General features: G+C 32.9%; 1 protein-coding gene and 1 long non-coding RNA gene across 2 annotated transcripts in view; one reads left to right on the top strand and one right to left on the bottom strand.

Moving 5' to 3' along the window:
- Positions 1-12,382, top strand: part of LOC145292043 (uncharacterized) — a 50,698-nt gene that overhangs the window by 9,852 nt on the left and 28,464 nt on the right. The gene's annotated exons all lie outside the window — the stretch shown is intronic.
- Positions 1-12,382, bottom strand: part of LOC145292042 (uncharacterized) — a 72,396-nt gene that overhangs the window by 35,136 nt on the left and 24,878 nt on the right. Inside the window, exon 2 of the mRNA XM_080138067.1 lies at positions 4,902-6,607. Coding sequence (XP_079994193.1) covers positions 4,902-6,560 — 1,659 coding nt within the window. The 5' untranslated portion in view covers positions 6,561-6,607. The remainder of the gene's footprint in view (positions 1-4,901; positions 6,608-12,382) is intronic.

The following is a 12,382-nucleotide window of genomic DNA, read 5'->3' as shown; positions in this document are numbered from 1 at the left end:
AACTTGAGAGTGAAAAACAACTATGACACGTTCTTATCATTTTTGTAGAGTTTAATTTTAAGTTATATTATTTTTAATTGAATCCATCAAATTAAACTTTTAATTTCGATTATTCTAAAATCATCTTCAGAATTTGTTTTTAGAAAACATTACTATCGATATAATACTACATTAAGACACTTTCATCTTCGTACGCAGGCAGACAAACGTTTTGCGTTTCAGCTTAATGTCCCTTACCGGCCTTTAGGGAGACTGACTTCATTTTTAACAAGTTACCATCCGTTTTTTAATTATAAGTTAAAAAAAAACAAAGTCCACCTACAAAAAAATAAATTCGCCTGAGCAATGGTATTTATGCCATTTTTCAGGTGAATTGATTTTTTATTCTTTTTCTTTCTTTATGATTTTATTTAAAATATAAATAAATTTGCAAAAAAATTATCAAAAAGTTAATATTTATATATTTTCTTACAAAGAAGTCACTCGAGGATAAGGGTTAATGAGTGTATAGTAGTCAATGGGACATTATCGTAGTAATCGTTAGTAGCACAAATTTGGTAAATTGGATTACTTAAGGGGACGGCTCATTAAAAACTTGTTTATGTTAGACTTGAACACGACCAGCTGGAAAGCAGGAAAACGGAAAAGAGTTCCACAGGCGTGCAGTTCTAAAAAAAAAAACTTGGTTCATAGAATCTACGTTTAGGTTTAGGCACAAATAAAGAATGGGGAAATTATTGATAGTAGTTTCAGCTAGCTGAGTGTTTTTTGTGAAAGTTTGTCGATTGGAGCTCAGATGAGTACTTGCCATGAAAATAATAATAAAACAAAGACAAGTTTGCAACGTCTCTTCTGTAGGAAACAGGTTGCAGGGAAGAGAAAAGAGCATCCACCACTAGGCTACAAAATCTATTTTGAACTCTGTCAAGGCAGGATAAGCTATTTCTAACTGTCCATGACGTACTTAACTCTTATACAGGTAGAGAATTGCATCAGCAGTGAAATATCTACTGGAGCAGTAGAACGATCTTGGCAACTGATTTGATGTACGTGTTCCATTTAAGATCAGAAGTGAAGGTCAGACTCAAAAACTTGTCAAAACATGGCGTCTCCATAAGAAGAGAACCACTCATTTCAATTGATGCCAGATGGGGATCAAACCGTTGATGATGTAAAGATATAAGCTTGATTTTAGATGCATTAAAATTAGCCAGACACCTTTTTCCCCATTGTACTACATGCTCAAGATCAGAGGAGAGAGAATCAGAGAGGACTTGGTCATTTATGACCTTTGAAGTGTGGCCAAAGATGGTACTGTTGTCAGCATAAATGTCTATTAATGATCTTAGGATGTGATTTGGGAGTATTGATGTAGATTAGGAAGAGAGTTGGGTCCAGGATGGACCTCTGAGGCACGTCAGCATTAATACTGTGAGCTTCCGATTTCTGCCCATCAACCACTACTCTTATGAACCTACCAGAGAGAAATAATTTAATAATTGAGAAGACATTTTCAGCTATACCGTAGCTGGAGATTTTGTGGAGTATACCTTAATGCCATACTCTACCAAAGGCCTTTGATACGTCAAGAGCAATTGCCCTAGAAAGGAAACCTCCATCGAGAGATTCACTAATTCTATGAGATATAATCGTTAGCACATCTTCTGTAGATCTAGCAGAATGGAAACCATATTGCATGTCACTAAAGAGGTTATTTTTGCTGAGGTGGTTGAATACTTCTCTATTTAACACAGATTCCAGCAACTTACTCATGACGCACAGGAGATTTATTGGTCTGTACTGAGAGGGAGATGACCGATCACCTGAATTCTTAAATATGGGACATACTGTTGACGTTTTTCAGGGTGTTGGGAAACAATTCTCCTTAAAACAATGCTTAAACAGCTTTGTAAGTAAGGAAGCTAGTTCTGGTTGAAGCTTTTTCAGCACTATAATTGGAATGCGATCAGAGCCAGTTACTTTACTGGAATTAAGGTATTTGATTAGCTTGGCAACATCACGCAAAGATATTTGTATGCCACATAGTGTATTTTCAGATATATGAACAAATGCCAATGTGTATTAATATATGAATAAAGGCAAAAGTTTTGTCTTGTGTTTACAAGAAACTTATAAATAAAAATATTATTATTTAAATTTTGGGTTTTAATTATTTCAAATAGCTTGGTAAAATGATATATATATATAAAACATTTTATTTATACAAACATTTTTGGGTACGCACTTACAGACATATTTCAATCCTAAATGAAAACTAAACCTTTTCATGTCACTGTTTGAAATGGATGTAAAGAAATGAAAGAATAATTCTTTCAAAAAGTAATATATTACTAATCACACAACTGATTCATAATACAATTATTTGAATTAAAAACTGTTCAGTTATTTTAATTCCGTTATTGTTCTTTTTTTTTGATTTCTCATTTTTTTTTTTTTAATTTTTATTACTTCTATCTAGCAAGATCACATTGTTTAGGAATTAGGTCAACCTTGCTGTTTTATGACACTCATGAATAACCTAATAAAACCAGTTATTCCTACTAGGACCGAAACATGTCTGCAAATGTGTAACCGAAAACGTTTGTATCAATAAAAGATTTTAAACATAATATACGGTTCTATTCATTATTAAGTATGTTTATAATTCACTGGATTATACTCTGTGGGCATAAATTTACCTTATTTAAAAAATGTATGCTGCCTCTAGTCGGTTATAAATGTTTGCTAACCTTAGAGGATAATATCATGGCGAGAAAACATAAACTACACTGACCTCCAAAGGAGGAGGTAATGATTTAGAGAATGATATGACAATGGAATAGTTCACTATTACTCTCCAAAATAAATAGAGGAAGTAGTACAGAAAAAGGAGTATGTGAGTATGGTCTTATGACAACAAAACATATATTGCATTATCTCTCGCCCCCCCCCCAAAGGAGGGTGTAATGCCTGGGAGGATTAACACCACCTCAATAACAACGGAGGAGGAAATTCCTGGAAGGATTATTTTTTGACAACAGAACTGATGCTACACTATGCGCCTTATTAAAAGATAATACAATAACAAATAAAGCCAGTTTTTTTTTTACATTTGTTTCAAAATTCCTAATTATAAAAACATTATTTTTGTGGTTCTTTGACTTTTTTGGCTAAGATCAAAGTGTATTATCTGTTCTCGGCATCCCATCGACATTAGATGCTTTACTATCAACGAAAGTATTCCATATAATATAATAAAATATGACAATACAAATTAAAAGTGTATATTAAAGACTTCATTCTATTTTTATGAAATTAATATGCAAATTAATAATAGACAAATCTGTAGATGACTATATATATGACATTACAAAAGTTTATGTTTAGTCATATGATTAGGGTAGACAGAAAACAATCGTTCGCATTTATTCATTTATATTGTATGATTAATCAAAATTAGAAGTGGAAATCGTAAAAATCAAAACTTTTTCAGGTATCGGAGTCGGTATTGAAGTAGCAAAATTTTGTGTCTATTTTCCGCTGCTAAAAACGATTCTTTTAATTATTTTATGTTTGTTTTTGTGCAAAACTTAATTTTCCATTGCTGGCACGAATGGTAAAATTCTGTTCATTGATTTTAAAATACTAGTAATAATAAAATGTATATATCCTGGGTAACGTTACGCAAGTGTATTTTTACATTTGCAAAAATATATGCACATATTACATAGGTTTTTACGATAGTCTAAAAAAGAAAGCGACTCTGCAGCTAAATATTTAGACTTTTTAAAGAATCGGTAATTGTATCAGAATCTGGAATTTAGGACAGAATCGGTAGTTGGGAAATATTGGAATTGTCACATCACTAATGTCAACATATTACAACAATTTTAGAATAATAAAGGTGGACATCTCTTTTATCCAACTGTCATTCATAAAGCAATACAATCAGATGAATTGACTACTAATAATTACTTATATCCTTAATTAAAAAAAATTGTTGTAAAATATATATAGTTTTAACTTGTCCTGTTTGGAAAGGGTTGCTGCATAGATATCTGTCCTCTGTTCTTCTGGGCATGAAGAAAACGGGTTACCATAGTTTGATTATAAAGACAAACTAATTTTTCTACAATTGAAATCAATTTTATTTATAGTTTTATCAACACAACTGACATGATCAGAAAAGAGTTATGTTGACAAGAATACAAAAAATACGTTGAGTCAGTAGAAATGCACGTGAGATTGAGGTTGAGTCTTTTTTCTCACCGATGACTCCAAGTAACACGAATTTAAATCAATTTTATTTATAGTTTTATCAACACAACTGACATGATCGGAAAAGAGTTTTGTCGATAAGAATATAAAAATATGTTGAGTCAGTAGAAATGCACGTGAGATTGAGGTTGAGTCTTTCTTCTCGCCAATGACTCCAAGTAACACGAATTTAAATCAATTTTATTTATAGTTTTATCAACACAACTGACATGATCAGAAAAGAGTTTTGTTGACAAGACTATAAAAATATGTTGAGTCAGTAGAAATGCATGTATTATAAAATTAAGTTTGAGTCCGAGTCTTTCATCTTGTATAACCCAAATTAGTGAGAGAAGCATATAACGTTTGCCAACTTTATGTTTAAAAACTGACTGATTAAAAAAGGAGTAGAAAAATATTTGGGCGGAAGTGCCTCCCACACAAAAGTGTTCTAACCACACAACGTATCAATTACTCCGCAAATGAGAACATGCTAGCGCCAAAGAAAATAAATAGTACTTATATGACTGCTATAAACTCTAATATATTTGCAAATCATAGCAATTTAAAAATTTTACGACACAAAAAGCCTTTCATTAAACAATACAATTAAGTTAATGTATAAAGAATTGGAAATTACTTACGTCAATGGATGAATCATCGTCACTATTTTCAGCCGAACTATTTTGATCATCTCCATGATAGATAAAACTCCCCTTCCTTTCTGAAGATGATTTGGGATTAACTCTCGCATAGCCTTCGCCTTCGTCAGAATCATCTTCAAACAGAGGATTTATCTTACCGTAAGTCTCAAAACCCCCGATTCGATTACGACATACATTTCGAAGACTCGCACGTTCCTTTCGATATCTTTTAGTTTTATCTTCATTAAACACTGTATCTTGCGAAAACGTCACCGACTTCATAGTCAAGCTTTGCGTTCTAGCTGGTTTATGACGCAGGTCTCCAAGAAAATTATGGATTATCGGCCGGATGGATCTCTTATTTCTTGCCAGCGTATCAAACCCGTCTAAAATTTTGCTATTCTCTGTTTTAGTTTTGTTTGTCATGTCCAAAATGGCGGATAAAATGTCGGTTTTGATATCAGTATTTGATTGGTCGGTAGAATTCTGTTGAATTGATTCTTGATCTGATATGTTTAATGCAGACTCTGCTGAGTCTGAGACATTTAGAGTGTGTTTAATGCTTTCAAAAGCAGAGACTCCACATTGGTTTAGATCAGTTCCGTCTTTACAGGCAACAGTGAGTCTCTCTTGACTGTTTCTTAGGTTTTCTAGTTGTAATTCCGATGAAGGTGGAAGCCGTTTGCCATTTATTATAATACATATACCTTCCACCATAGGATCTTCTTCTTCAGAAATACTTGAAGTGAAATCTTTGTCTTCATTTTCACTGTCCGTTGGTTCCTTGTCGGACATTGTTGCAATGATTTCCGGTTGCTTTTTGGCGATGCTGTTCTCAGAAAGAACTGGTCCTTCTGCAGGATTTTTAAGCATTTTATTTTTTGAAATAATTTCTTCGATATCTTTTACTTTACTCTTTACATGTTGGCGATTCTCACCTGTCGTCTCTTCTTCGATGCTATTTTTACCAATCTTAGAAGAAATCATTTCATTCACTTTCATCATTTCGGATTTTTCTAAATCTGTTAAGTTTTTATTCGTACTTAAATCTTTCTCTTCTCTCAACACATCGATTCCATGATTATCAATTTTCTTTTTTTCTGAATTATTCGGACCTTTTTCATCTTCCTTGCTGTGCATAATTTCCTGTGAATAAAAAGTTATTTCTCCGTTTTGAAGACACGAATCTTCTACAGTCTCCGAAGTCTGGTTAATGTTTTCATGTACATTCTCACAAATTGAAGAATTTTGCTTTTCATTGATAAGCGCCGAAACTCCATTTTTTGTACCATTTTCTGAGTGCTTCTTTTTGTTATCCGAGCACCCATTCGAATTCTTACAAATAAAAGAATTTCCATTTTGTTTTAAAAAACGGGTTTGGTCTGTATTCACCGGTGGAGAGTTTTTTTGCGATTCATGTCCAGTGCCACCATTTTTATTGTGAGAGTCCTTACGGCATTTTTTGCGGTTTTGCCTTTCTGAAATCAAATCGACTTTTTTTAAAGCGGCCGTTTTAATATCTTTGAGTAAGAATTCAACATCTTTGGAACTACTTGCTTCCTTCAAGCGGGAAAGATTGTTTTTCTTTCCCAGATATACTGGCGCAGTTTTCAGATCTTTATTCCCCAAAGAAGCCATCTTATCAAAACTCCATTTCATGAGATCAAGGCCTGAGGTTTCGGAGATTCATAGAATTTGTAATGTGCCTGAAAATATAGAAAGAAATAGAAAAACAAAATTAAGTTCATCAGCACAAATATCATACGAAAGTAAATCCCCTCGTCTTAATTCTACTGTTGGCATTGGGTTTCCTGGTTCTTTCAAGGGGGGCCATATGAAAGTTGCCAATAAGTATAAGCGGAGAGTAGAAGATGGACTTTGTAACTTTTACTTTCCCTTATTTTGCCTTTTAGTTCTTACATTCCATGAACGATGTTTCTGACAAAGGGAGAAAAATGGCTGTTTTATGAGCTGGAATCTTTCCATATAACGTTTATCATTGGCTAGTTTTTGACTTTTAAGAGTTTTTGGTAGCTCCTTACATCAAATAGCTTCATGCCTTGTCTAAAGCTATTTCCATTAAAACGTGGTGTTTTGAAACCGACTGTCATCAGTCTAAATCATTATCCATTTCAACATCACCACCTTCTAATTAGTGCATAAACAATGTCTAAAAATTCAACTCCTTTCTCATTTCTTCTTATTATTATCTTAAACTATTAATATCTAAGTATTTTTTTCGGACTTGATGTATTTTTAGTACCTCATTATACGTACATAAACAACAAAAGTAGAATATGCATGTTCAAATCGACTTCCTCATAGAAATATTTTTTCATAAGAAAATCCTAAAGAACTTATACATGTTTTGTTTATATTATATACACCATAATAACGTTGACATGCCAGTTCCTGTAATATCACCAAAGTTAAGCAACACTAAGACTAGTCAGTATTAAAATGGACGACCAGGTGCTGTATGTGTGAAAGCTTTCGGCTTAAACAGGCATTTTTCCAATATTCTTGGAATTCTCACTGCCACAAGAATCAAGCCGCGCTGATTCAGGAGAGTTGTGGTAAGAGATTATGCAACCCTTGCTTCACAATACACTTCTCATGCAAGTCTCCTTACTGGGGTTATCCATTTTTTTTTTCTGTAGAGTAAATGGAGGCCTCTCTCTCTCTCTCTCTCTCTCTCTCTCTCTCTCTCTCTCTCTCTCTCTCTCTCTCTCTCTCACACACACACACATTCCCTCTATTTCTCTTACATTTGGAAATATGTCCTGCTTTAGTGACATGCTTAGATATGGTGTTATGCTAAATAGTTCCTTTCAGCTGCCATAATAATTAGGGGTATTGACAGTACACATGGTCCTTTTTAAATAATAAGTCTGTCATGTTCACACACATTAGGTTGACAAGAAGGTTCTTGCAGATTTTTTAATTTTGTATTTTCAAGTAAGTTTTCATTATGATACCTTTACTTTATATATCATTTTAAAGAGCGTTTTTAACTCCATCTAATCATTTAAACTGCAATCGTTTTAAAATAATTATGTCTCCTTTTCAGAATGTGTAATACAAGATGGAAAAAAAGCAAATTCACAAAATTTTCTTATTTCAATTCAAGCTAGACTGAAAAACTGTAGAAACAACTCGCATTATCAATAAACCAGTTGGTCCAAAAATCACTATGAACGCACATCACAGCACAATGGTGGTTTAAGAAATTTCATGGCGGCGACAAGAGATGATTGTAGTAGTTGGCCATCGGATGTTGACAACGATCAATTAAGAGCCTTAGTTGAAGTCAATACCTGCACATCTGTCCTAGAACTTGCTTCTGAATTCGACATAATGGATACAACGATTTCCAACCGCTTGATAGATTAAGAAGACAAAAAAAAAATTGATAAATGGATGTCTCACGAATTGAACGACAACCAAAAGAAACGCCATTATGAAGTGTCATCTTCTCTTCTTTTACGCAACAAGAACTACCCATTTCTCGATCGTGTTGTTACTTGCGATGAAAAGTGAGTTATTTATGACAACTGACGATGCTAAGTGTTTAGATGCTGATGAAACTCTACAACACTTCCTGAAGCCAGAGTTGCACCAAGAGGAGCTCATGCTGACTGTTTAGTGGTCTGTGACCGTTCTCATCCATTATAGTTTTATGAATGTGACTGCTCTCATCCATTATAGTTTTATGAATGTGACTGCTCTCATCCATTATAGTTTTATGAATGTGACTGCTCGCATCCATTATAGTTTTATGAATGTGACTGCTCTCATCCATTATAGTTTTATGAATGTGACTGCTCTCATCCATTATAGTTTTATGAATGTGACTGCTCTCATCCATTATAGTTTTATGAATGTTACTGCTCTCATCCATTATAGTTTTATGAATGTGACTGCTCTCATCCATTATAGTTTTATGAATGTGACTGCTCTCATCCATTATAGTTTTATGAATGTGACCGCTCTCATCCATTATAGTTTTATGAATGTTACTGCTCTCATCCATTATAGTTTTATGAATGTGACTGCTCTCATCCATTATAGTTTTATGAATGTTACTGCTCTCATCCATTATAGTTTTATGAATGTGACTGCTCTCATCCATTATAGTTTTATGAATGTGACTGCTCTCATCCATTATAGTTTTATGAATGTTACTGCTCTCATCCATTATAGTTTTATGAATGTTACTGCTCTCATCCATTATAGTTTTATGAATGTGACTGCTCTCATCCATTATAGTTTTATGAATGTGACCGCTCTCATCCATTATAGTTTTATGAATGTTACTGCTCTCATCCATTATAGTTTTATGAATGTGACTGCTCTCATCCATTATAGTTTTATGAATGTTACTGCTCTCATCCATTATAGTTTTATGAATGTTACTGCTCTCATACATTATAGTTTTATGAATGTGACTGCTCTAATCCATTACAGTTTTATGAATGTTACTGCTCTCATCCATTATAGTTTTATGAATGTGACTGTTCTCATCCATTATAGTTTTATGAATGTGACTGCTCTCATCCATTATAGTTTTATGAATGTTACTGCTCTCATACATTATAGTTTTATGAATGTGACTGCTCTCATCCATTATAGTTTTATGAATGTTACTGCTCTCATCCATTATAGTTTTATGAATGTGACTGCTCTCATCCATTATAGTTTTATGAATGTGACTGCTCTCATCCATTATAGTTTTATGAATGTGACTGCTCTCATCCATTATAGTTTTATGAATGTGACTGCTCTCATCCATTATAGTTTTATGAATGTGACTGCTCTCATCCATTATAGTTTTATGAATGTGACTGCTCTCATCCATTATAGTTTTATGAATGTTACTGCTCTCATCCATTATAGTTTTATGAATGTGACTGCTCTCATCCATTATAGTTTTATGAATGTGACTGCTCTCATCCATTATAATTTTATGAATGTGACCGCTCTCATCCATTATAGTTTTATGAATGTGACTGCTCTCATCCATTATAGTTTTATGAATGTGACTGCTCTCATCCATTATAGTTTCATGAATGTGACTGCTCTCATCCATTATAGTTTTATGAATGTGACTGCTCTCATCCATTATAGTTTTATGAATGTGACTGCTCTCATCCATTATAGTTTTATGAATGTGACTGCTCTCATCCATTATAGTTTTATGAATGTGACTGCTCTCATCCATTATAGTTTTATGAATGTGACTGCTCTCATCCATTATAGTTTTATGAATGTGACTTCTCTCATCCATTATATTTTTATGAATGTGACTGCTCTCATCCATTATAGTTTTATGAATGTGACTGCTCTCATCCATTATAGTTTTATGAATTTGACTGCTCTCATCCATTATATTTTTATGAATGTGACTGCTCTCATCCATTATAGTTTTATGAATGTGACTGCTCTCATCCATTATAGTTTTATGAATGTTACTGCTCTCATCCATTATATTTTTATGAATGTGACTGCTCTCATCCATTATAGTTTTATGAATGTGACTGCTCTCATCCATTATAGTTTTATGGATGTGACTGCTCTCATCCATTATAGTTTTATGAATGTGACTGCTCTCATCCATTATAGTTTTATGAATGTGACTGCTCTCATCCATTATAGTTTTATGAATGTGACTGCTCTCATCCATTATAGTTTTATGAATGTTACTGCTCTCATCCATTATAGTTTTATGAATGTGACTGCTCTCATCCATTATAGTTTTATGAATGTGACTGCTCTCATCCATTATAGTTTTATGAATGTGACTGCTCTCATCCATTATAGTTTTATGAATGTGACTGCTCTCATCCATTATAGTTTTATGAATGTGACTGCTCTCATCCATTATCGTTTTATGAATGTGACTGCTCTCATCCATTATAGTTTTATGAATGTGACTGCTCTCATCCATTATAGTTTTATGAATGTGACTGCTCTCATCCATTATAGTTTTATGAATGTGACTGCTCTCATCCATTATAGTTTTATGAATGCAGGCGAAACCATAACAAACGGATGAAATGCATCAGAAATTTCGACAACATTCAACATTAGTCAATAGAAAAGGCCCAATTCTCTTCCATGATAATGCCTGACTGCATGTAGCTAAACTGACCGTGTCTGTTGAATGAATTAGGCTATGAAACTCTGCCTCATCTGCCACACTTTGCAGACCTCTCATCTACCGACTACCATTTTTTTTTCAAGCATCTCGACAACTTTCTGCATGAGAAATGCTTCAAAAACCAAGCAATATCAAAAACGCATTTAGTGACTTCATCGCCGCCAGAACGAAAGATTTTTATGTTATTATACACTTGTTTGGCATTGGCAAAAGTATTGATTCTGATCATGCTTATTTCGATCAGTAAATTTTTGTTTGAGCCGAGATATATTCATCTGAATTTAAAAGTAAAAAACCGCAGGAACTTTCTTGTCAACTTGATAGTTGTAAACATACATGAACTTTTATTTAGAGTGGAGGATTTAATTAAACTTTATCATCATAAACTTTTATCAATGAATAATTTTTAGCCTTGATAAGTGATGACTCATTAATTATAAAAAATTAAATTACAAGATTTCTTCCCTGAGGGGTAGAACATGGTCATCTTTAAATCTAATGTTGATAAATACTTCTAATAAGCCATCTTTATAAGGTTTATTGGTACAGAAAAATGTAGAAAATGATCCGTGCTGAAATAATAATGCTATTATTTAGAAACCCATTCTTAACATGGGGAGAGTGGGATTAACTATTCTGTACTTTCAACTAACAATTTAATAAACAAAAGACACCCTAAAAATTTAATTTAACTTGTAAATCATATCTAAAAAACAGTACCGTCTATATTCTGCATAAATACCGGTTTATTAATTCCATTCATTATTTTCCGTCCACTAATAATTCATCATGCACTGAAAAGCTATCCCTCTCATTAATCACTATACTCAGATGGCTTTTAGCTTTGATAAGTTGGTAACTGATTAGTAAAAAAAAAAAAAAAAAAACAGTGTGAAAATATTCTTAATGTCATCATGACCTTCATAAAACGTGTTTACTTTCGATTTTAATGAGATTTAAAAATTACAACTTTTTATAGATTCTGAGAATCTATAAAAAGTTGTGTGATTTAACTATGGTTTAAATTTCATATTAAAACTATTCTGAACTCATAAAGGGTATATTCTCACACATATTTTTTGACAGCAATCGATATGTTTTTATTCTTTAAAGTCTGTTGAGATTTGATGTCCTCACATTTATTTACTATCCGTCTGTAACCAAAATTATGTCATTCCTTAAGACATTATGTCATATTCACATTTTGAATAATTTTATTTTAAATCACGAAGATTAAGAAATGTTTATCTAGTTATTATTAAGGATATTGTTGTTATATAACAGTACTGATCATTTTTAGATACTTTTAAATGTATAATCT

Source organism: Euprymna scolopes, chromosome 13, assembly GCF_053919585.1.
Source record: "Euprymna scolopes isolate OS-2025 chromosome 13, ASM5391958v1, whole genome shotgun sequence".
Taxonomy (NCBI): domain Eukaryota; kingdom Metazoa; phylum Mollusca; class Cephalopoda; order Sepiida; family Sepiolidae; genus Euprymna; species Euprymna scolopes.
Note: the sequence above shows the minus strand (reverse complement) of the source record. Positions and strands in the feature narration are given on the sequence as shown.